Below are 25,638 nucleotides of genomic sequence, written 5' to 3'. Positions count from 1 at the left end.
CAGTGTAATACGAGCATGAGAAATCACCAACAATGAAACCGCTCAGATGGGGTTCCAGAATTTTTCATTTTCTTCCTCTTTGGTCTTTTCTCTTTCAGAGTCCTTTGATTGTGGGGGAAGGGGGTTTGGGTGAGTCTTCAAGGCACGTATTCAATATCCGTATATCTAGTGTGGAAGCAGAATTAAAGCAGGGTAAATGTCTTGGTCAATTTAAGGCTAGAGTGAAAGGTAGCCCTAACCCTAACCACGCGAGAGTTGTAAGAGAAGCTGTTTTTTCGCCTCGCTTCTCGCCTGGCTTTTAGTTGAGAAGGATGGAATGCTGGTTTAAGCAGAAACCTCGAGTTAAGGTAGTGTCTGGAGAGAGTTTGTATAAATACTTGTCTTATACTGCTTGTAGGAGGAAGATCTGCCTAGGTCAGGGGGACCCCCTGTCCGACTGCAGTCTTCCCTTGCAATTGCTCGTAATAAACTGTCTCTGACTTGATACTAACAAACGCAGAGTGAGGACTTGTTGTCTTCCACACTACGGACTCTGCTTTCTAACTTCATTGCCACTCAAAGTGAGTTTTAAACTTTCAAACACCTTTGCGAAGTCTAGTCTGGACGCCCCCGATCTCTGCTCCACATGGCAAACGTTTGACATGTGTCAGGCTATGCCCACACTACTGCTGAAATGTAGACACATTTTACATCAATGGAAGGGTTTTGCCGTCAGTGTTGTTAATCCACCAGCTCCGAGAGCCGATAGCTACATCAACTGAAGAATCCTTCTGTCCACCTAGCTACGTCTATCTCAGGGGTCAGGCCGAGCTAACTATGGCAATCGGGATGCAAAATTTTTCACAGACCTGAGCAATGTAGCTAGGCTGACTTAAGTTTCAGGTGTAGACCAGGACTTCATCTGTTCATTGTCAAATTCTAGCGAAGACAAGGTAATTATAGCTTCCGCATGTTAGGGTTTAAACTATCACTTGCTTTGTCCACACTAGGATGCTAAATAGGTTAAAAATAGACTTTCTTCCCTACTGAATACAAGGCCTGAGAGTTGAAAACTCAGTTTGACTGGGAAATATCATTAGAAAGCACAAAGCAGAGTCAGCAGTCATGATGAAGCCCTGCTTCTCATTTCTGCTTGGATCTGGTCTTACAAACCAAATCATGTCAGAGAAGGAAATTACAGCTTCCAAGCCCACAGCAGAGCTAACCCTATTAAATTAAGATGCAGGGCACCACCCATGAGGCAAATGAAATATTACTTCAAGGCTGTGTCGACACAAGAAAGCGTCTTCAATATTTCCAGTCTGGTCTTTTATTAACTTTGGTTTCTTCACAAGTGATATTGCCTAAGAAAAGCTGCTGACAAAGAGAGACTGCTCTTCAGCTGATGGTCTCTAAATTTCATAGTGCACCAACCACCAAATGGGGTCAAGGATATGAAACACACTCAACTGAAGCTCAGATTTGCACAGCACAAGCCAGGAACCTCTGGAAAAATGAGGTCATACATGTGACTATCAGCTCCAGTGTGTAAACTAAAATGCACGCACAGTGGGTTTAATGGGGGTGTGTGGGGGGTGTCTCTCCTTTAAGCGGCCCACATCACAGACGTTTTCTGTATCCTACTGTAGGCAGCAATAAGAAGATGGTGGAGAGCAGATCCTTAACATGGGTGCCATAAGCAGCCTTATACCTGGGACACTACAATTGCATTTCACACCAGAACTGTCAAAACCAGATCCCCAATATGAAAGAGCAAAACAGAATGATTCTATCCATGACCCAGCTTCCTCAAGCTGTTATTTAGGCACCAAAATAGCAAAGACAGGTTGGGTAGGACAAAATCTCCATCATAAATATTCCATAAAAAACCAGGTCATTACAAAACCGCAATAGATTAGACAAGAAACTGGAATCAGATCACATCTGGAATCAGAAGCATGCTATCTACAAATGTGTTTAGACACAGCTGGTGTAGCACAAGTCTGGCCTTGTTTCCCTGATCTATGTGACTAAACAAGGCCCAAGGAGTTAGTCAGCATCATACTTCACAGGGAAAAAAAAATCCTGGCTCACGCTAATCAGGAAAACCATGCTAAAATCCTGTTTAATCCTTGACCGTAGGTACTACAATTCCTCTCACAGTGTACACAGGGCCTAAAAAAAAATCAAGTTTCAAATACAGGTCCCAAAGACACTGCCTTTCTTACACCGAGGTTAGTCAACAGCCCGAGGATGAGAATAAAACCTCGGGATGAAACTCTGATGACGTATTCCTGTTTTATCTCCAGAGCCAAGGAGTGTGCTACGTGCTCGCTAACATGGAGAGCGGAGGAGCCGGTATGTCAGGAAAGGGATACTGAGGAGTCAGGCTCTGTGCGGATAATAAGTACCCTCGCCCGTTTGGGGCAGTGGGAAGGAATGCCTCTGACGATTGCTGCCAGGTAAGCAATATGGAGTTACTCAGTTTGGGAACATCCTGCTCTACTGCAAAGACAGGATCCACCTACAACCAGAGTCTTGTCCGGAGCATGGATCCATCACCTCTTTTCTTGCTGTAGGTGCTCTATGTTCTTACAGCACTGACAGTTTTGCTGCCCCATGACACACACATATTTTGCAAAACCCCTGATCCCTTTGATTTCTCGCTGTTTACAAAACTTCTGTTTTACACTGTAACCACTTTACAGTAATACACAATATTGGAATTTGTTCTTTAACACCTTCCAGCATGCAGAACGCAAAGCACCTGGCTAGTAAGATCAGATGCAAGTCATATCTATGTGGACCCTTTCACTGATATTTACATGAGATGCATGACATTATATGCTGGCTGGGCACAGGAGTCATTTCACCCACCAGTGAGATGCAGCAGTTTGGGAGTTAAAACCTCAGCTAGAAACTGCAGGTGAATTCGCAGGGCAGGGAAATGAACTTACCCCAGCTGAAACCTGGCCAGAGCCCTGGGTTTAACTCTGTTGCATGGATCATCAGTGACCATGACTGCTCAGCCTCCCTTTCCTGGGCCCTCCAGCAGGTGCCTCTCCCAGGCACCATAGCTAAGGGTGGCACTACCCAAGCACCAGCAGGGGCAACACCACAGCCCTCATACCAGGGCACTGGCATCGCCGGCAGCTCCCTCCCCAGATGACCCCGCTCCCTGGAGGCTGCCCCGGGGAAGTCTCCCATCCACGCCCTGCTAAGGCCTGACCCTGCTTAGCTTGCGAGACATGCTGCTGCAGCCCAGGGGGCCCTCCCCTTTTGACTGGCACAGCAGCTGGCCATTCACAGTGTGGAATACTCTCCTGCAGCCAATCAGGAGGCGCGAGTGGCGGAGCGAGGCGCACTTCCCGGCCGCCGCCTCGCTCAATGGGACGGGCCGGCTCCGCTCTGCGGAGCCCGGGGCCCCTCTTACCCCCGGTTGTAGCTGTGCTCGTCCTCGTTCTCGCAGTCGCTGCAGTGCTCGTGATCGTTCTCCTCCCCGGACGATCGCTGGGGCCTCGACGGCGGCCGCTTCACCGCTGTCTCACCGTCGTCCGCCATCTTGAAACAGGGCCTCGCCGGCTGCCGCGCCCCCACCGCCAGGCGAGCCGCGATTGGGCGGCGCCGCGTGGAGCATGCTGGAATTTGTAGTCTGCAATGAGATGAACGCGGAAGAGCCTGTTAAAGCGAAAGGGACTACAATTCCCATAATCCTTTGGGAGGAGGCTGCCGTGGTAGACAAGCCTGGTCATGACCGGGGCATGCTGGGATGTGTAGTATTCTTTTTAGTAGTCGCTTATTGAACAGAGGGGCTAGGAATTGTGACCTTAAGTTGGCCTTAGCTGCTATGTGCAGAAGCTATCAATTTTTGACCAATAATGAGCCTTAGAACTATGAAGGCTAAGACACAGGTGACTGGATCTCAGAGTCTCAGAGGGGAACAGAAGTTAATGTTTAAAATCAAATTTACACAAGTTAAGAGGGAAGATACTGTACATCTGGGGTTGGGCTTGGGTTATGGGGGGTTGCAAGTATCGGTTACAAGCTTCACGAGGTACATACATATCACATAACCAGCACAGATCCAGATTGGGGTGTGGGAGTTTTTAAAGCGCCGGTGGTTAAGGGGGCTCAGGTACGCCACCCATGGAATGTATTAAGAGTCCAAGTCAGCAGTGGTGTAGAGAATAAGTACATGGGTGGAGTGCATCCTTCGGTTTATCAGAGAAGGAAGTGGGTTATTTCCCTGGTCGGCGTTCTTGGTTATTCAACCTGGTACTGGTGGTGTCCCGTGATGTGTTCCATGCAGAGGCAGCTCTAGGAATTCGGCCGCCCCAAGCACACAGGGGGCGTGCTGCCGGTCCCGCAGCTCCGGGGGACCTCTTCCAGACGCGCCTGCGGAGGGTGTGCTGGCAGGGCAGCAGGCGGCTCCAGCGGAGCTTCCGCAGTCATGCCTGCGGGAGGTCCACCTGAGCCGCAGGAGCAGTGCACCCTCCGCAGGCACGCCTGCGGCTTATAGTGTCGGACACCACAAGCTGTCTCATGAGCTGGGCATAGCTCATGTGCAGTAGGCCAGGTGGATTATGGAAGGTCTCAATGGTCAAGAGGGAAACCCAGTCCCACCACCATGTACTGCATTGCACAGGGCCTCAAGCTTTTCAGACAGAATCCTGTTTTTCATGAGTTCTATAAAGAACCTCACGATGCTGTGCAATGAATGGAGATAATGAACTGGACACTAGACTAGTTGGACAAATTATTTAAAGTGGCGTAGTAAAAGATGGACTATCAGACTAAGACTGCTTGCTGCAGTTAGCAGGAGGTGAGGTACTGGACCAGTATCAGAACTATCTCACCCTCAACCCATCTGAGAAGGTTTTCAATCTCCTCCTTCAGGTTTTCAATTGTTGAGGGGACCTATTCAGAGGCAGAAGGAGAAATCTGCTAAGGAATTACTTGTGGCATCACTTCTGACGCCCTTAATATGGAAAACCTTGTATCATGTATGGTATCAAGATATCTACTTTGGTTATATCATTTATGTAAGCTGCATGCTTTATTTGTCCCCAAACAGATGTACAAAGGCAACACAGTCTTGTGCCTGTATGGATCCAATATTGCATTTTTCTTCTTTCAGGGCAGCTCTGTCAAATGCAGCTTGCGTGGATGGCCATAGCTCACTTGTGCACTGAGCAGAGAGCCGGCAGTCATCATGCCTGCCCTGTGTTCTATATGCTGGCTGGGTATAAAGTAACAGATTGGTTTTAAAAACCTCTCCCTTGCAATCAGATCCGTGTAGACAGACCCCTGCAGGTCCCTGCAGCCTCCTGGGCCACCAGGCTCTGCAGAGGTGCAGGTCCCTGTGGATCCAAATCTGAACCAGGGGCCCTATAAACTGTAGGTCCTGGCTATACCCACAACCCCCCGCTCTGAGCCTCGTTCTGACCCTACTCACCCCCTGTACCGCACAGACCCCGCGGCCCTATTGACACGCCCCCCAACCCCGCCGCCCCGCCCCGCCCTGGGCGCCGGGGGGCGGGGCGAGCCGAGTAAGAGCAGCAGTGATTGGCTGAGCCGGGAGAGCCGGGTTCCTCTCGGCCAATGAAAGGGCGGGGCAGTGGCGGGGCTGGAGCTGGGCCTAGGGTCCGGGAAGAGCGAGCGGCCGGTGAGGGGCGCTGAGGTGGGGGCGGCGTCCAGCGCTGAGGGGCCCGGGAGCGGGTCTCGGCGGGGTCTGGCCCGGGAGCGGGAAGGCGACTGGCCCGTGGCCGGCGGGGCCTGGGCGGACCGATCCCGGGCTGCTCACGCGCTGCCCGGTCCCTACCGCTCCCCTCGGCCCGGGCTGCGGGGCCGCTGCGGCCTGCTCGGCGGGGGGCGAGGGGCGCTGGCCTGCCCCCCCCTCCCCGGGCAGACCGCCCGCCCGCAGCCGCCGGGGGGGGGGCTCTGCCTGCGGAGGCGCGTGGGGACCCGCTGTGCTGTACCGGCCCCGGCTGGGCCCTGCCCCCCATTGCTGCTGTCAGGGGTTGGGGGGGGGGGAGGCTCGCAGCCCCGCAGCCCCGCAGCAGAGCGGGGATTGTCCCCACAGTCTCTGTAGCGGGGCGAGCAGGCCCTGGCTGTGCCGGTGAGCGGGGGTGCGGAGGCGAGCAGGACCCCGCGGAGGGGCTGGCCTGGCCGCCGTGGTGCACACCATTGGGCTGGCTACCAGGGAGTGGCCTTGCCTAGTTCCTCCTGCCAGCCCCCAAGGGTCCCAATGGCAATCCCAGGCCCTGGGCAGGGGTGGAGCACGTGCACCCCAGCTGCCAGGGGAGGGGATGGGGGATGCATTGGGTGCAAGCCCCCCAGGTTGGGGATGGGACTGGGCACCAGCTGCCAAGGAACTACCATCACTATGGAAGTAGAAACTACTGGGATGTTCCTTCCCACCCTGGTGCCAGCTGCCCCTGCTCACCTTGAAACTCCCCCTCCTGTTCATCCATCTCTCCATTCACTGGTGCTTCTGCCCCCCCTCCCAGTTCAGAGGCCAGGTAGACAATCCCATCAGAATGTTCCCTTTAAAAATAAAATGGGCTGAGCGATATAGAGATGGGCTGGCCTTTAAAAGTTTTAATATTGAACTGCTCACAAGTTAAGATCAAACATTTTGGTTTGGGCCCATCCCTAGAGTGGACCATGCATTGTGTGATAAGGGACCATGGAATCAATAGTCACCAATTCCTAGATTTGGGGTGTTTTTTTTCAGATCAGAAGGGATTATGATTATCCCTTTCTATGGTTATGATCCTCTTAAGCTGTTATGGCCTGTGTTAATTCAGGTCATCTCACCTTGTAAGTTCTGCATGAAGTGCGTAACTTCTGTTTGAGCTATAGCATTGATATATTTTTAGAAATATATATAATCAACGGGTAAAGACTTCAAGTGATGGAGAATCCAGTGCATTCCTAGGTAAGTGGCACCAATGACTAACTACCTTCACTGTTAAAACTGCCTTATTTATAGTCTGAATTGCTTAGCTTCAGCTTCCAGCCATAGGATCTTTTTATGCTTTTTTCTGGTAGATTAAAAAGTTGTTTATGTTCAGGAATCTCTTCCCCAGTGGTGTACTCCTAGAGACCATGGTCAGGTCATCTCTTGGATATGTTAAATAGATTGAGCTTCTTTAGCCTCTTGCTATAAGGCAGGCTTTCCAGGCCTCACATCATTCTAGTAGCTCTCTTCTAAACCTTTTCCTGTTTTCAACAATCTCTTTAAAGTGTGGGCACAAGAAACGGATACAGCCTTCCAATAAAGTCCTTAGCAATGCTGTGCAGGGCTGCTAACCTGTATTCTCCTGCTTAAGAATCCAAGTATCATGTGTGTCCTCTAGGCCACAGCATTGGACTGGGAGCTTCTTTTCAGTTGGTTTTATACCATAACCCCTACGTCCTTTCCAGTGTCACTACATTCCAGGATACAGTCCCCCATCTTATAAGTGTGACCTACACTCTTTGTTCCTCAGCATATGTCCTTACATTTGACTGTATTAAAACATGCTGTTCATCCGAGCCCACCATCTCATCAAACAATCCAAATTAGTATGTGTAACTGACCTGTCCCTATCATTATTTACCCGACTCCCAATTTTGCCATTTGTGCATTTGATTAGCAATGATTTTATGTTTTCTTCTAGATAATTAATATATTCATAGATTCCCAGGCCAGAAAGGGACAGTTGTGATCCTCCCACCTCCTGCATAACAAAGGCTAGAGAACTTCCCCAGAATAATTCCTAGAGCAGATCTTTTTAGAAATGTATTGAATAGCATTGTGCTGAGAACAGATCCCTGCAGGACCCTACTGGAAACATCCTGTAGGACTTTGATTCCCCATAATCAATTTCTTCAGTTAACCAGTTTTTAATCCATTTAATATGGCCTACATCGGGGTTCTCAAATTGGGGGTTGTGACCCCTCAGAGGATCACAAGGTTATTACATGGGGTGGGGGGGGGGGTTGCGAGCTGTCAGCCTCCATCTATAAACCATGCTTTCCCTCCAGCATTTATAATAGTGTTAAATATTTTAAAAGTGCCTTTAATTCATAACAGGGGTTGCACTCTGAGGCTTGCTGTGTGAAAGGGGTCACCGATACAGAAATTTGAGAACCACTGGCCTCTGTTGTTTTTTGTATGGTGTTAATTTTTAATCAGAACACCAAGCAGGATTAAATCAAGCAAGGAAGTCTAAAAGGTTGACAGTCCATTATCAGCCAAACTTGAAATGAATTTGAAAGTGATGCAGCAATTAAGGTGAAAGTCCTGGTACCATAGGAGCAAAGGATATTTTGTTTTAGATAAATGAAAACTTGTAGTAATACCCATGCCCATTAAAACCCATCTGCAATTATCACCCTGTGCTTATTCAACTGAACACCAAGGGTAAGGCCAATAGTTCTGTGCTCTTCATGTCAAGATTTTCCTCTCATCCCCAGCCCTATGATTCTTCTTAGACCAAGTGTCCAGTCCAACACACACTGCCTGAACTTTGTCTTAAAAAATGTTTCCTTAGTGTTCCAGGTTACATATAGAGGTCAGATCTGGCATTCACTAAAACCGTGATAGCTGTGATAGAAATTGATTGATTGTTACATTTTTGTCAATTGACTGCATAAGATAAAAGGTGGGTGAGGTAAATATCTTTTAGTGGACCAACTTCTGTTGATGAGAGACGCAAGCTGTCACCAACAGAAGTTGTTCTACTAAAAGATATTACCTCTCTCACCTTGTCTAATATCTTGGAACTGACATGGCTACAACTGCACTATATGATTAAGATAGAAGCTGTTTTCTCTGAGATTTCTTAGATGCTAGTTTGTTTAAATTTGTTCTTGGGGGGTGGGGTGGGGGGGGAGAGGGACTTGCCCCCAATTTCATGAGCATTCATGGCCCGCCACACAATTTCCATACCCAAATGTGGCCCTTGAGCCAAGAAGTTTGCCCACCCGTGGTGTAAGTGATGACCTAGGTTCAAGGGAATGGAGAATTTAGGCCCTAATGGCTGCCTGACCCAGTCTGCTTTCCTAGGCTTTTGGGAAGAACAAGTAGCAACATGCACTTGCCTCTCGTTCCGAGCAGTACCAGGATACATGGGCACCTTCTTGGGTACCGACAGCAGCAGCACTAGTGAGTTTCAGTGCAGTAGTTATGCAGGGCGTCTGCTATTGGCTTCCTTCATGTCACAGCCTGGCACAGTTTCCCCCTTTGAGTTGCCTCCAATTGCTACAGAATCTTCTGGAACCCTCCCATCAAGCCTCTGACATCACTAGCTCACAGCCTGCCTCTATATGTCCCATTTACAGGACTATGAAATTCTCTCTCTCTGATAGATACACATACAGATCACCAGCTAAAAGGAAGAGAAGCACATCCAGTGCCACCCTTTAATAGGTAAGTAGCCGAGATTTGCAGATGAGATGAACCACTGGTTTATAGGCAGAGCTTCACTTGCTTTTTAATGGAGGGAAGAGTGACCTCTAGTGGACAACTAACCCCACTTCAAGCATCATCCTTATACAGTGCGGGGTCTCAAACTTCATTGCATCACGGTCCCCTTCTGTCAACAAAAATTACTGCACACCCCCAGGAGAGGGGCCTGAAGCCTGAGGCCACCCAAGCCCCACTGCCCTGGTTGGGGAGCCCCAAGCCCCACTGTTCCGGGCAGGGGGGCCAAAGCTGAAGCTCAAGAGCTTCAGCCCCAGGCAGGGGGCCTGCAACCTGAGTCTTATTGTCCAGGGCTGAAGCCCCCGGGCTTTGGCTTCGGCCCCAGCGAGTCTAAGCCAGCCCTGGCGACCATGTTCAAAGAGCGGCGGGACCCACAGTTTGAGAACCGCTGTTCTACAGTAATTGGAAGTTACTGGGCATTAACTATGTGTTTGTTGTTCAATGGAGAGTTATTTGGGGTAGAGTTGAGGATCCTTCTAGTCTAAATAGCTGCTTCCCTGTAATAATTTCAAAGAATAACCACAGTACACAGCACAAAGAATGCTTATCACTTACTAGAAATAATATATTTGTATTCTTTCTGCTGCCTGTATTTGGGGTGGGGGTCCTGTGATTTAGTGATCCAGTGTGGTGATGAGTTATGGTACACATCCACATTGATGCCGTTTCCTCCCTATTTATCAAACTTAGTGTATTTTACTATTTCTGCGCTGAGAGGAATTTAAAGTCCTTTGAACAAACAAGTGCAGAGGAGCTAAAAATGAGCAGATGGCAAAACTCTGTTGGACTGAGATTCACTTACTCTTTTCCCCCAATACTCTGCATTCAGCACAAGAGTTTTCTTTACTGGAAAAAGGGAGCTCTAATGTTGAAGGGTTGGATTGTTTATAAGTCAGAACAAACTCTCCAGAATAGGGGAAACTTGCTGTATTTTTTCATCAGAAAAAAACCGTGACCTCTGTATAGGGCACTGGGGAGATCATTCCTGGAATATTGGGTCCAGTTCTGGTGTCTCTGCTCCAAAAAGGATGTTGAAAGATTGAAAAGCATTCAGAAAAGAGCTGCAAGAATGACTCTGGAAAGTATGCTTTATGTTGAGAGACTGGAGAAGAGCAATAAGCCAAATATATTGAGCAAGCGAAAGTTACAAGGTGGCTTGAATCATAATCCATAGAGACCTAGAGGGAAGAATATTTGAGAGTAGGTGATTCTTTAATGTGGAAGACAAGAAGATCCAGTGGAAGATGAAGCTAGACAATTCAGACTAAAAATAAGGCGCACGTTATTAACAGTGAGTGTAATTAGTCGTTAGAATTTAGGGGTATGGTGGATTCTCCATCCCTTAAAATCAAGACTGGATGTTTTTTAAAGAAAAATGCTCTAGTTCAACTAAAAGAAATGGGCTTGATGCATGAATCAGTGGGTGAAATTCTCTGGTCTGTGCTAGACAGGCAGTTGGACGAGGTGATCAGAACGGAGTTGTGTATTAAATTAATCTTAACTTGCAACAAACAAACTAAATCTTTGAATGTTTAATGGGTTAGCAAAGTAACATGGGTGCTGGTGAGATTTGTAGTCCTGAGCAAATTACTACAATAATCTCTCCATAGTTACCCTTTGAGACATGTGGAACCTTCAGTTAGTGTAGAACATGGCAGCCTGCTACCTTCCTATTGCCTTTTGCATAGAGCACACTGCACATCTGCCACAGTGAGCACTGACTTGACGTTACTTTGCTGGTGTAATTTCATATGTTGATAAGGCGCAGTGTGGTGTGGGTGCTGGGTATGTTAGAGGCAGCCTCTCTGCTGGTGCATCCCACCTGAGATGCTCTCCCTGACCATCCACAAAGTTCATCATCTGGGGGTTGGATGTTGAGTGGGGATGGGCTAAATTCTCTTCCATTTGTCACTGCTTTTTGTTATAATCTTGGACAAGTCACTTCAGCTGAAATCTTCAGATGTGTCTACTAATTTGGTAGACATCATTTGAGACTTAGGGCCTAACTTCTGGAATTCTGGATGCTCAGCACTTCTAGTTGGCTAACTGGCTCTGCAGCTCTTCTGAAAATTAGACGCTGCTAGACTCAGATTGTGCATTCAGAACTAGCAGACGTTAAAAGATCTTGGCCTTAATTTTTGTCTCCATTCCCCAGTGTGTAAAATGAGGTTATGTAGTTCAAAGAGGGTGAGGCTTAATTAATGTTCATAAAGTGCTTTGAGCTCTCTAATGAAAATATGCCATAGAAATACAAGTCTGATCCTCTTTGAATTAGGACAGATATGTGCATGTACAGAATTAATGAAACCCAGTCTTATTTTGTTGTGCTTTGTTTTCTTTCTTTTCCAGAGCAGGATGTTCCTGGTCGGACTGTCCGGTGGAATTGCTTCAGGAAAAAGCACAGTAGTGGCAGTATTCCGGGAACTGGGCTGTGCAGTGATTGATGCTGATGTTATTGCCAGACAGGGTTAGTTTTGCGTAGTTGATCTCTTTTCTTACATTTCCGTGACAATCTGGAGTCAATCGCTGCTGCTGCTTTGGAGTTTAGACAGCAGAGGGTGCTCTGTGTTCAGTCAATAACTGTTAATTTTTGCTTCCCCAATTTAAGACTAGACATGTGTGGACTGGCTGTCTTGGGGATTGGAAACAGGATCACGTCACATCTTAATGACCCACACTGCGAAGAGATTTCACTCTGGGTGTTGTACTCCTAGCACATAGTGCAGTGAACACTGCTTTGTAGAGCAACTGTCTGTAAAGGAGTGGAACAAAGTTCTCTTTGCAAATCTGTGACTCTCTCCCTCCAGCCACCACCAAATTTACCATGACTCAACTCTGTATCTGTCAGGGGCTGGTGGAGCTTCAGTGACTGGTGAATGTTACCAATACCCCCAGAAGAGAATTTCAGCCTTCATTCATATTTGTTTGGTGGGTGCTTTTTTGTTAAGATCCCAAATAGTTAGACCCCGAAAATGTAATTCTCACCTTAAAAATGCACCCTAATAACAGACCAGAATCAGCCTCCAGTGAAGGCTATAGTTATACTCAAACCACAGTTTTATTTTGTGCTGCACCAAAATGCACATGCCTGGGAATCTGTAACACTGGCAGGGTGTTTCTGCTCTTGATATGGAAACAACCCACAAAACAAGGTCCAGTGCATGAGAGCTGGGGACTAGGATTCAGGGGATCTGGTGGCTTGGCTGAAACCCTTTTTTCCGTTCCCTCTGTAAAATGGGGATAGGACTTACCTCATCAGGGTCATGTGGGGTTTAATTTTTGTACATCCCTTTTAGGCCAGCCAATGACTAGCACTGCAGATGTACAAAGGATTATTAATTAGAAACCAATGTCACTTGGGTGGTTTCATTTTTTAAGTACCTCAGTTTTTCTGGTCATTGAAGAACTTATTCAGTGGCCATGTTAAAGCTGTGATATTTTTACGTTTTGTTGCAATGTACTCGGAGCCGGCTCCAGGCACCAGCATTCCAAGCAGGTGCTTGGGGTGGCAATCTACAAGGGGCAGCAGTCCGTGTGTTTTTGCCCTCAAGCAGCACACCGAATTGCTGCCACGGACGGTGGAGGCCGTCCGTGTGCCGTTAGGCCGGCACGTGCGTTTCCATGGCGGCGGCAATTCGGCGGCAGCTTCTATGTTCAGCTGTCCACGGTGGTGCAGCTTCTGTCTGAAGACAGAAGCTGCCTCTGAATTGCCGCCGTGGCAGAAACGTGCGTGCCACCCTAACGGCACACGGACTGCCCCCGCCATCCATGGTGGCAATTTGGCACACTGCTTAGAGCCGGCCCTGAATGTACTGCCTCTCGAGGGGCAGAAAGCCTGCTAGAGCTGCCAACCGTCCTCTGAAAGGCCAGGATGCCACTTAGAACCACTGTACGTGTTCAATGCCAATTTTCCACCAAGCAATTTATTTTTCTTCAATTGCTTTTTTGTTGTTATATTTACTACTTGGATTTCCTTTTAACTGAAACTCCCTGAATTAGACATTACAATTCCCCAAGTAAGAAATTCATCTTAGTAAAAATGTCTTTCTTTCTAACTTGCTCTGAGCCTCAATCAAGTGGAAAGGTCTGCATCATTAGAGGGAAAATAGAATACACACTGATTTTTTTTTTTCACTTCAGTTTATCCCCAGCCTTCTCCCAATTACTTTTTTTATTATTCTATCCTCTGGGTGGCAATTTCGATGACTTTTTAAAATGACATACTTTCCTTACATCACACTAGTCTATAATAAGCTGCAAACAGCTCTTGAGAATTGGCCTCCTACAGGCTTTCATGTGCAATTTATCATAAAGAATCTCGCGTTGTATTCTACACAAGCCCTTATGGCTTGATTCTGATGACATTGGAAACCTTAAGCCTATTAATATTCAGCCCTCTTTGATATTTAGTAACCCACTACTCCCTTGTGGGAGCCCAGCTACGCTGTTCATCCAGCACAGGAGTTTTCAGTTAGAACAAGCTGAATCTCCCCACTCAATGCCTAATTGGAATTGGACAAATCTATGGCCATCAGACGTCCTCTCTTAAGGCAGCAGTGTGCAAACTTTTCCAGTTCCCCCCTGCCGCGCCCCTCCCCCCCCGGCATTACTGCACCGCCAAGGCTTCCTCAGCAGCAGGCAGCTTCTATCTTGCAGCCAGGCTGCACCACTAGGGCAGGGCCAATACGTGCCCCTCTGCCCCTCCTCCCTCAGGTTTTCTGGGGGGGAAGGCATGTGCAACTGTCTCTGGGGTGGACTCAGCGCTGGGCACGGATGCAGAAATCGGTGTGGTAGCACATTGACCTACAGGCTGGGTGGCCTGCTGAGGTGAGTCAGGGAGGAGGTGGCGCTGGCCTGAGCCACCTGGCATTGCTTCCCCCCCATCCCCCCGAATGTTCTTCTATGCCCCTCTAGGGACGTGTGTGTAGAAAGGTCCTTCAAAATGTAAACTGGCCCTTGATAACTATGCGGTATAAAGTTTTTATTACAACTATGCTCACTGCAGTGTTTTCCCTTTTCAAAAAGAAACAAACAGAAATAACATTTATTATTACTGAGCACTCCTAATGTTTCAGGTAGAAACACGGCCTCTGTCCTTAGAACCGTCTAATAGAGAATCCTCAGAGACCTAGTTATTGGAGAAAGGAGTGAGGAATCATGATGATTCTGTAGGTTTTTTCCCAGCTCTGCTACTGACTTGCTGTGTAACCTGGGGCAAGTCCTTTCTCCCAGTTTACTGATCTATAAAATTGGGATAATGCTTCCTCTTAGGAGAATGATGAGGCTAATTAATGTTTGCAAATGTTTGGGTACCTGGAACTGTAGAAATTTAAGTGTTGTTGGAACAAAAGTTTAGCAAATATGTTTCTGCAGCACGAAATTCAAAGTTGGTTCTCATGTAGCTTTTAGACCCCTAGGATGAGATGTTCCACAGCCTTGCTTCAGTGCATGCCGGTCAGATGTGTTCTCCCTTGAAAGGAATACACCTCAGTCCTTCAATGAATAAGATTCATTTTAGACCCTTCACTGACATAAGCACTTCCTGTTGTGCAGAATTGGCACTAACCTCCAGCTGTTTATTTTATCAGTGGTTCAGCCCCGCTTCTTGGCCTATCAGCAGATAGTGCATAACTTTGGAAGTGAAATCCTCTTGGAGAGTGGGGAGATAAACCGGGAGGCTCTGGGAAACATTATCTTCTCCCACCCAGAAAAACGGCAGCTGCTGAACGCCATCACTCACCCTAAGATCCAGAAAGAGATGCTGAAACAGATCTTTAAATACTTTGTGCTAGGTAAGAAACTAAGCGATTGTTATGGACTCCTAGGACATCGAGGTTTCTGGTCACACTGGCGACCAGCTATATGTGTTTGGTTGTTTTTTCCCTTTAGCAGAGAAAGGGAGCTAAAATGTTGACTGACTGCTTTGTGCTGTGTCACTAGCGGCCTTTAGCAATGTGGCATCCTTCCATTGTTCCTGTTCAGAGACTCCTGCCTTTCAGTTTTGCCCTTCACATTTTCTCCTGTCTATGGTTTAAAGTATATCTGTAGGGTCTGAAGGAAGCATTGTATGGCTTCTTCTGAGATTCCTCCTGAGATAATGTCACCCCTTCTGAAATGTTCTAATATTATTCCCCTCCACCCCCTGCTTCACTAAAAGCCATAAAGCTCTCTTAAACTCGATAAGGTGAAAAATGGGTTGACATCTGTGGTTTCCGGAGTTCTGCTTTTCCCTCTGATAAATATAACAAATACAGCTGTCAGACTTGGTCTAATCAAATGCCAGATAAGATCACCAGCTGTTTTGGAGGTCTCCGTGTAGACAGAGGGATGTCTTAATAGAGTCAGCCTAGTTTGCCGAGCTTATCAAGGGTGAGCTATGTGACAGCTGAATAGCCTTTTGCTAGGGAGCTGAAGAAGCCAAGCTCTCCTGAGAGAGATGCAGGGGGAGAAAGTAAGCCAATGAAGGAAGGTGACAAGAAAGAAAACTGGAGAAATAGACAAAGGAAATGAGGGGATCTATGAGCTCATGAAGCCATCGGGGGAGCCTTACCCACGGCTCCAGCTATCATTTTGCAAATGATTTTGTCTTAATTAGTTTGCAGTAACTGACTCGGGGTATTTATTTTTGGTGACTTAGGCCAAATGGCTTTAGCTAAGGTTTTGGGTTTGTGCACATATGGAATCCCTTCCCTGCCCCCAGGTTCCACTGGTCTGAAACCCAGTCCTGTAGCGGCTGATGAATTTAAAGCTTTATAAGTTGCAGTCTTGCAGAGCTGGAAAAAGGAGCATTTATACTGTTGGAGAGGGTTTTCCAATGAATACACAGTCCTTACTTCTGCCCTCCGAGATCAGAGTTTAAAGCCATGACTTTTTTTGCATAGAAAAGCTATTTTAGATCATTTTTAGACTGTTCTTTTTTTTTATTTCTCTGCCCTGGGTAACAAAACCACCCTGCTCTGTAGATAGAGTGGATATAAAACAGCATCTAGGTGGAGAAATACATAAAACAGATTCCTCCATTTAGATGCTTTATTTTAAAACAAAAAACCCAAACCTCTTCTTGAGGTTTTTCTGTACCATGCAGTAGCATCTACAGATGATGAGAGCTTGTTATGGCATGAAGGGTTTATAGACCCTCACATGGAATGAGATACACACAACCCATACAGGGCTAATAACCCTTTGGTCCACCCCACGCTGGCACAGGGCTTCTCTCTCTTTTGTTTTTTTTAATTTTAATTTTATTTTTTTATTAAATGTTTCCTCCTGTAAAGCCAGGTGGCTTAGTACCATGGGTCCCACTATACAGGCCCTAGAAGGAGGAAAAAGTTAAACTCACTGTGGTGGGGTTAAGGAAGTTCCTGTGGACCCAGGTGATCCTGCAACCAACATCAGTGATTGGAGAGAGGAGTTGACAGGCCCAGGTGAGGGTGACCAGGAAGGAGAGCAGAGCTCTGCTGCTACTTTGCTGACAGAAGCCTGGTTGCAGCCCAGAGCCTGAGGCAGCTGGCTACCTGAACGAGCCATTTGCTGGGTGGGACGACTGGACCCAGGAAGATTGGCAAAAGGGACTAGCCGCGTAGAGGCAAGGCCAGAGCAGAAGGGTCCTGCCGATGAATCTGCTCCATCTGTTTTCCGTTTTGTTTGGGACTCTAATACCGCGCGTGGGGAGACTCCTGTGTGCCATAGACAGAGGGCTAAGGTACCATGGTGCTGGATCTGTGAGGGGTGACACCCGAGGGCAGGGGACCTGCGGCAGGGTGAGTCGTGTTTAATAGGCCACAAGGGGGCACTGGCTAGACAACCAGGTGGCAACACTCATTATTTGAGAAGCATCTAAAATAGCTTGTCTGTAAATTAAAGTTGCAAGACAGCAGATGTTAATGCAGCAACCAGGCATGGCTAGAAATCCTGCATATTGGCAGGGGGTTAGACTAGATCAGTGGCCTTCAACCTCTTTACGCACAAGATCACTTTTTGACTTTAAGATCAACCCAGGATCTATCCTGCCCATTCCTTGCGGTTCCACCCTGCTCACTCCATTCCCCCCACCCTCACTCACTTTCACCGGGCAGGAGATTGGGCTGTGGGAGGGGATGCAGGCTCTGGGCTGGGGCTGAGGGGTTCAGATTGTGGGAGGGGGGCTCTGGGCTGAGCCTGGGGCAGGGGGTTTAGGTGCAAGCTCTGGGAGGGAGTTTGAGTGCAGGAGGGGGCTGCAGGCTGGTGCAGGAAGGGGTGAGGGGTGCAGGCTCTGGCCAGGAGGCGCTTACCACTGGTGGCTCTTGGTCAGCAGAACAGCTGGGTTCAGGCAGGCTGCATGCCTGTCCTGGCCCCACATCACTCCCAGAAGCGCCTGGCTGCTGGCACGTCTCTGCAGCCCCTGGGGGGAGAGGGGGCAGCGGGTCTCTGGGCGGTGCCCTTGCCCGCGAGCACTGCCCCCGCAGCTCCTATTGAGCCGCATCGCACACCCCTTCCCCCCGAGGTGTTGCAGAGACGTGCTAGCAGCCAGCCACTTCCGGGAGTGGCATGGGGCCAGGACAGGCATGCAGCCTGCCTGAGCCCCACTGCGCCGTTGGCTGGAGATCACAATCAACTGGTCAATCCTGGAGCCTCTGCCAGTCGATCGCGATCGACCGGTTGGTGACCACTGGACTAGATGATCTTGCAGTCCCTTCTAACCGTGTGGTTCTATAAGTCCTGTCTCCCACTGGGCAAAGGGGATTCCCTGCTCTTCAAGGGGTCAAGTTCTCAACTCTAGCCCTGATGATTCAAGAGGACCTTAAACCTGTCACTAGTCTGGGATGGGGCCCCTGCTTCTCCTCAGACCAGTGTATATTTCAGGGTTGGAGGGTAATGATGGAATGGTCAGGGGCATCTGGAAGGAAATAAGGAAACACTTTTGTGGCAGGTTGTTTCTTCTAAGAAATAGAAAAGGTGGCTCTTGGAAGCTGCTCTGAGGTTCGGAGTGTTAATAATCGTGGAGGAGACAGGTGAGTGAGCAGAGTACAGGAGAAGCGTTCGAAGGTATAAAATAAATACAGTTGGGCATGTGGAAATTGCCACCTTGAGTTTGTCTCTATTTAAGGTGGAACTGGCAGGGATATGTATTATAATGGGACATGTTAACAGACCATAACAAGTCCCTATGGTTGGTTGCTTATAACTTTGCCAACTTTAATCATTTGGGATGCAGTTTTCCATGCTGATTTCTGACTCAGGCTGGAATTTAAAGTTTCAGCAGAAATGGTGCAGAACTTCCAACAGTAAGGTTAAGGAAAAATACACCGTGGTACTCATGTTAAATTCTTACAAATGCTTTAAGGGGCTCCTGCACCCTCCCTGTTTTGAAGCAGACACTTGAAATTTGGCAGGGGTCAGAGAGGCGCCTTTTTTGTCTCTCTGAAAATCCGTCCAAGTTTGGCTGAGCTATAAACCTCTGAAAATTGCCAGTTGCCAATTCTCAGCAGAACTTTGTTAGAGAATTTTGCTGCCAGCCTCTAAACATTCCCTCCTTACTGAGCGTCTGCCAGCTCCACGGAGTTCACTGAGCATGCTCCGGCCTGTGGCTGAACTAGCTTTGTCTTGAAGGTGCTCTTTCCAGATGCTGGGGGTCACTGTGGTGCTGGGCACCAGAACTGAGAGCAAGGAGACACTCTCTCCCCTGTGCTTTCATTCCCTCCCTGCTGGCATCCAGGCAGCCTGGAGGAGAAAGACAAAGCCACTGATTTTGAATGAGGGACAGAATGGGTCAAGGGCAAGGCGGGGGCATGGACAGGCTAGGGAGGGAATAACAGGAGGAGGGGCAGGCTTGAGGAGTGGGCAGCGGGAGAATCATAGAACTTAAGATCAGAAGGGACCATTATGATAATCTAGTCTGACCTCCCGCAAGATGCAGGCCACAAAAGCTGACTCACCCACTCCTGAAATAATTCTCTCCCTTGACTCAGCTGTTGAAGTCCCCAAATCCTGATTTAAAGACTTCAAGTAGCAGATAATCCTCCAGCAAGCGACCCCTGCCCCATGCTGCGGAGGAAGGCGAAAAACCTCCAGGGCCACTGCCAATCTACCCTGGAGGAAAATTCCTTCCCGACGCCAAATATGGCGATCAGCTGAACCCCGAGCATGCGGGCAAGGCTCTCCAGCCAGACACTCAGGAAAAAGACTTTCAATATCCCAACATTGACCCTCGGTACTAATTACCAGTGGTTGCACGTTATTGACCTATTGACTAAATCACGTTATCCTATCATACCATCCCCTCCATAAACTTATCAAGCTTAATCTTAAAGCCAGAGAGGTCCTTCGCCCCCACTGTTTCCCTCGGTAGGCTGTTCCAGAATTTCACTCCCCTGATGGTTAGAAACCTTCGTCTAATTTCAAGCCTAAACTTCCCGACTGCCAATTTATATCCATTGGCTGTGGTGGGGACAGACCGGCAGAGGCAGGGAGGACGGAGGCACAAGAGGAGTAATGCACAGCTAATCTTAAATTCTGCCATTTCTTAACTTTTAAGGACTTGACTTCCTAAGTTTAAGAAAACCAACCACCTCTGAAATATCCTGTGCATTATCAGCAGGGCTGGAACCTTCAGATCCTTAGCATAGGCCTCTGCCCCTTGAGTTAATGTCACTGGTAGCAGTAGTAAGTTGGTATCCTCCACGTGAACCAGCCATTATAGAGGGGGATGAGCAAGACAGTCTGCTGGTGGGTTTCACAGTTATTGGCTGACAGCAAAGGAACGTTGGGACGGTTCAGTTTCAGGTTGTAAAAGGCCGTGTCCCTGCCATGGCTCCCATCAGCCCCACTCTGTGGCAGGCCCCTTTCCATTCCAGCTGGTGCCTGGGCTCTTCCTCCCCACTCTTCACCCTGCTGCTTTAAAGCAAGTTAGGATATTTCTTCCTTCTCCTCCATGCTGCCTTGGTGCCAGTGTAACCCATACCCCACCTGGGGGTGGGGCTGGCCCATCTAGTGGCACTGACACCACGTAGAGCGCGCGAGAGAAAGTGAGTCTGCTCTACAGCCTTAGCGATGAGCTAGTCGGCTTTAGCTCATGCTGTAGAGACTCGTGCACTAAGCTCCAGCAGTCCCCGGTTCGATCCTGCTGGCCAATGACCGGGGTCTGTTGGCGTTACACCAGCAGGGGGTACTGAGAGACTGGGTGTGTCTAAATGGCAGCTGGCAGGGTGCTTCCCAGCAGGGGTGGACTGGTAGTGCACTAAAACCAGCAGTGCGACCGTGGCGGCCCAAGTATGTACCGAGGCAGTCGGGTGGGATTGCACTCTGGGGGCTAGCCTGGGCTGCCATGGCCATGCTGCGAGCTGGAGTAGAGCTCGCACATCTGTGTGCCCATGCTAGGAAGCTGCTGTGTACCCATGTCCCGTCTTCCTGCTCTGAGTTCTCATCCATAACCCTGCACCTGCAGTAACCAAGAGGAGCAATTTCAGGAGATGTCTCACTCCTGCAGCCCTGGATGGAACATGCTCTGTCTGGTTAGCACCTAGCAACAGAGGGGATAGAGCAATTTCAGTGCAGACCGAATGTTGGGAGAATAGGGGTGTTTAGTAAAGCTCTACTGAGCATGTGCAAACTGCCCAAATTGGTCAGGCTGTAAGTCTGAAAATGGCAGATTTTCATGAGGACAGGAAAGGGCACATCCCTGACCCCAGGGTGACCTCACCCAATCTTCAGTCCCTGTGCCAAAGCATGGAGGCACTGCAGCTTCTCAGCAAAACAGCTGTGAATATTTTTTTTAAAAATTTCCCCCTGGCCTTATTCTCAGAAACAGCTGAACCATTTTTGCTAAAACTTTCCAAAAAATTGGCTGGAGGCAGACACCCAGCATGGGAAATTCCAGCCCATTTGGGAAGTGTTGGGCAACACAGCACAGCCAGCTCCACCTAACAATGTAGCAAAGTGGCAGTGCCTGCTCTAGTCATACGGTGCATCAGGGTTTCCATTCTAACCTCCTGTTTCCAGCCACTCACAACTTTCTGAAGCTTTCACCTGGTCTGAAAGTTTCCAGGCTTGGAAACCTTTTGGATAGTTTGAACAAAAACACTTCATCTCTTTCTGAGGAAGAGGAAAGTGAAAGTGCTACACTTTCCCCAGGTGCAGCTGTGCAGCTAGACAATTCTCTGTCCATATTTTTAATGGAGAGTGTGTGTGTGTGTGTGTGGTAAGAAAACCTTATAAGTAGTAATATTTCCATTTTATATACACCTATTGTTTTTGGCGGGGGGTTGGTTTGTTCATCCAGGCTACCGCTATGTGATTCTGGACATTCCTCTGCTGTTTGAGACCAACACGCTAACCAAGTTCATGAAACACACAGTCCTGGTTTACAGGTAAGTGCCACGGAGGGCCAAGGAAACTGGAGAACGAGTGTCATTTTGGCAGCCCTTGTTAATGCAGCCTTTTAGTTGCATGCAAATAGCAGGAATATATTAAAACTCAGCAAATCAATCCCCGTGGATATTGACTGACTAGATCCAGAGCCAGCATTAAGAATTAAAGAGATACTAACAGGGAGGGTGACCATAGTCTGTAGGGAGAAAATCCTGCAGAGTCTGTCTCCATTTCCTCTCTTACTCTTTGTCTTGTCTAATCAGACTGTGAGCTGTTCAGGGCAGGGACTGTCTTGCTAGGTGTCTTTGCAGCCCCCAGCACAATGGGGCCCTGATCTCCAGTAGGGCCTTGGTGCTAGTAGGCTGTGAGGTGTAGTACACAAATACTAAATAGTGCTAATTCATAATGGACAAAAATCACTTTCTGTGGGACTCTGGAAACCTGTCATCTGGGCTAGGGGATCTGACGTACTCCCCCCAGCTAGCTGGGGTGGTGCTGATGCCATGTTGTCTGGTTGCCCCTTGTGTTGGAGGTGGTTCTGTATAATCTCCCCCCTCTAGCAGTGGTGACCCCACCATGCAACGAGAGCTGGCTCAACTGGCTTTTGAGAAAAAACTGGTCAGTTCCTTGGATCCTGCTGGTTTTGCAGGTTCCGTATGAAAGGAGATGTTTACCGAGGGAGGTTCTGGCTCACGTGTGCTGAGCTGAAGTAGTCTCTGATTGGGGAGTGGGAAGGGATTGCTCCCCACCAGGTGTGTTGGCTGGGATAGGGGTGAGGGGATCCTGTTCTCTGGAGCACTGGCCATGCTTGGTGTCCTGTAATTGCAATGTGGAAGCATTAGGGGCCTCACTCCTTTCCAGACATCTCTGATGCTGAGTCTCTCATTCCCATCCCGGTAGTGATCCGCAGACACAGCTGTCACGACTGATGAAGAGGAATGGCCTGGCCCAGGCAGAGGCAGAAGCCCGCATCGCCTCCCAGCTGCCGCTTGATGAGAAGCGCAAATTAGCTGACCACGTGATTGACAACTCCGGGGACTGGGAGAGCACGCGGAGGCAGGTCCTGAGACTGCACTCTCGGCTGGAGGACTCTCTGGATTTCCTCTTGGTGCGCTTGGTGGCAGTCACAGCAGTTGCTGGAATTGGTGGGCTGGTGTGCTTTCTCCTCAGGCATTTTCTCTCATAATTCACTTTTTTTAAGGGACCAAAACTCTGCCTGGAATTTCAAGTTTGCAAAGGGCAATGAAAGGTCATGAGCCTTAATGGCTTTGCCGTCTGAATACAGACGACAAGATGAGCAGAGTCTCCTTGTAAACTTCTCAAGGTGAAGCATGGATTCCTTGCCAATGCACTGACTCAGCTCCTTTCTTTTAACTTTTTAGTCCTGTTATTAATCAGCAACTGCTGCAGGAGAGGGTGAGGGGCAGCTGTAATGGATGGAGGCCCCCAGACATTCAGGTATGAAGTAATTACACGGTTAGGATGGCCGTGTTAGGCCAACTCATTGGAGTGCTAGTCTACAGGGTGAAAGGAATCTTTCCTTCAATTTAACCCCAGGTGGAATACGATTACTTAACATGTCTCACAGCAGTCTGGTCCAGGAGTGGGGATCTGGACTATGGGGTTCTCTTCCCCCCCCCCCCCCACTTCCCAGCATCCTCAGCTACCAAGAGTTGGCCCTAAATGGTTCACTTTGACTCTAGACAAGTAATTTCACTTCTGTTTCCTGGTTGTGAGATTTAATGAATGTTTGCAAAGTGCCTTAAACCCCACCAATGCGGGACGTTGTAAAATTGCAAGAGTTACTATAAAAACGTCCATCTCCTGCTGTCATTGTCCAAGGTGCTTTGTTTTACCTGTGCTTGCAATTTCCAGGCTTCAGAGTCTAAGAAATATTGTAATGTTACCTGTGAGTCAAGTGGGCAAGGCTGCAGTTAAAGCAGCCACATGTAAGGCTCAGGATGCTGCAAGGCATGAGCGTGCCTTTGCCTGTCTGAGACCTGTGTGTGTTCAGTATAACTGTGCTCTTCAGTGGTGTGTCCATCTTGGCCAGTGCACGTGGTGGTGGTGGTGGTGGTGGGAGAGACCACAGCAGCAGGAGCTCCTGCAGCTTCAGGGTTATAATAGCGTCTGCAGAGGGGCTCTCCTGTAGTTCTATGGCCTGAGCAGGAACATTCTCCCTGCCCCAAATCTGTCTGTTCAGGTTTAGTGCAGGGTCCCTAATTCCACAAGAATTCATAATCCTCCAGCTTGAGACAGGCCTGGCAAATCAGCAGGGCACGATTTACATGCCCAGAGGATGTATTGAACCAGGTTGGATCTTTGGACTGTGTCCTGCCTTGTGGAGTGGCCAGTAACTGACACCTCAGAAAAATCTCTGTGCACCCACGTGCTTGTGCAGTTCTCGGATTTATTCCGGGGTCTCTCTACCACACTCCCACAGTGATCCCCGAGGCAAAAGGTTCCTTACTCCTGTTTTAACATTGCCTCATCAGTATTGCAGTCCCACGCTAGCTTCAGAGCATTTCCAGGAGCTAGATACCCTCTTCAGCAGGATTTGCAGAGGAGAGACAGTGTGCCAGGGCTGGCCTAAAGACTGTAGTGACACTGCACAGCTCCAGGGTCAGTTCCTTGTCCCGTGAGCTCTGCTTCCCAGCCTGCGTCTTTCTCAGGCACAGAGGTTGATGCTGGTGACACAAGTTGTGGGCAACACTGAGGAATCTTCATGGCACCAACATGTATGTGGGGGATCTAGGAGGGGAGACACACGATGCTACGTTATGAAATGGATTCCTTAATATTTAGCTCCACCTTTACCAAAGTTAACCAAGTGGCCCCAGAGCAGAGAGGTGGAGGCAAGGAGAACGTGGGGTGGCTGGTATTTCTTTCAATAAGTGATAAAAAGCTGAACACCTCCTGTAGTTCTTTTGTTCTTTGTACAGGAAGAGCTGTTGCTGCACACGCTGCCGTCTGGTCCTTTTTACCCCAGTGCATGGCTGTGCTATAAAGCTGGCTGCTCAGAGGCAGAGTTTATGAACGGTGTTATGTTCCTGAGCATGGCAGTGTCTGGATGTGGAAAGGGGTTCACTCGCAGCAGGAGAGAGCCTCGTGGCGAGGCGTAGCAGTGGTCTCTCACTCGGGGCCCTCTGCCGACTGTCACTACATGGCTGTCTTTGTAACTTGGCCCTCCAGCCAGGTCACAATATTCAGGTCCATCCCTTTTGGGGTAACAGTGTTCAAACAAAAGTCCAATTAATAATTCGAAGACCTTGTGTCAGGTCTCTGGGCCCAGTGGTCATTGTGGCCCTGCAGGCTTTGAATTATCCTAATCCCCTTGTGTCAGGGGGGCTTTTCAGTGGCTGGTAGGGGAACTCAGGCCCTTTGTCCACACTGGCTCCAGCCTACAGACCCTGTACCCTGCGGTCACGGTCTGCACCATCCTACTCCTTGCTGCTGTTTATCTGGGCTTCTTCCTACCCAGCCTGCTCTCAGGCTTTTTTCCCCACAACTCCCCTGGGTTGACCCTTCTTTCAGGTCAGACTAGATAATGATGGTCCCTTCTGGCCTTATAGACTAGGATTCCAGGCTTTATTCTCCCTCCTAGGTTCTCCCCCCGGCCCCCCTTTCCCGAAGAGTGACTGCAAACTCCCTCCCTGCAGCCAGCTTTGTCTTTGTTTGTTTGTTGGCACAGCAGCCTCATGCTGTGAGGTTATCACTGCCACTTCCCTCAGTCCTTTTTAACCAGTTTTTAAAATGTCCTTTCAGTCAGTCTAGTCTCCTTAAGGAAACTCGGCAAGGCTTTTATTTGTACTGCTCCATTTTCCTGACTTTCTTACTAGTCC

At 48.6% G+C, this 25,638-nt stretch overlaps 2 protein-coding genes across 7 annotated transcripts in view; one reads left to right on the top strand and one right to left on the bottom strand.

The window, feature by feature from the left end:
• NMT1 (N-myristoyltransferase 1) overlaps window positions 1-3,602 on the bottom strand; it is a 36,087-nt gene extending 32,485 nt beyond the window's left edge. Inside the window, exon 1 of the mRNA XM_044999318.1 lies at window positions 3,413-3,602. Within this exon, the coding sequence (XP_044855253.1) occupies window positions 3,413-3,540 (128 nt within the window). The 5' untranslated portion in view covers window positions 3,541-3,602. The remainder of the gene's footprint in view (window positions 1-3,412) is intronic.
• Window positions 3,603-5,621: 2,019 nt separating this feature from the next.
• DCAKD (dephospho-CoA kinase domain containing) lies at window positions 5,622-23,624 on the top strand. 6 transcript variants are annotated; one of them, XM_044999320.1, is made up of 7 exons: window positions 6,532-6,919; window positions 9,035-9,133; window positions 9,337-9,397; window positions 11,801-11,918; window positions 15,040-15,243; window positions 21,708-21,795; window positions 22,697-23,624. In XM_044999320.1, exons 4-7 carry the CDS (start codon window positions 11,807-11,809, stop codon window positions 22,980-22,982), a joined length of 690 nt encoding a protein of 229 aa, XP_044855255.1. In that variant the 5' UTR covers window positions 6,532-6,919; window positions 9,035-9,133; window positions 9,337-9,397; window positions 11,801-11,806; the 3' UTR covers window positions 22,983-23,624. The 6 variants fall into 6 exon arrangements, with proteins under 6 accessions (XP_044855257.1, XP_044855258.1, XP_044855255.1 ...); XM_044999319.1 differs by lacking the exon at window positions 9,035-9,133; XM_044999322.1 differs by lacking the exons at window positions 6,532-6,919; window positions 9,035-9,133; window positions 9,337-9,397 and adding an exon at window positions 5,622-5,644.
• Window positions 23,625-25,638: the final 2,014 nt, after the last annotated feature.

The sequence above is a fragment of the Mauremys mutica genome, chromosome 25 (assembly GCF_020497125.1).
Source record: "Mauremys mutica isolate MM-2020 ecotype Southern chromosome 25, ASM2049712v1, whole genome shotgun sequence".
Lineage (NCBI taxonomy): Eukaryota > Metazoa > Chordata > Testudines > Geoemydidae > Mauremys > Mauremys mutica.
This window is presented reverse-complemented; position numbering and strand designations above follow the sequence as displayed.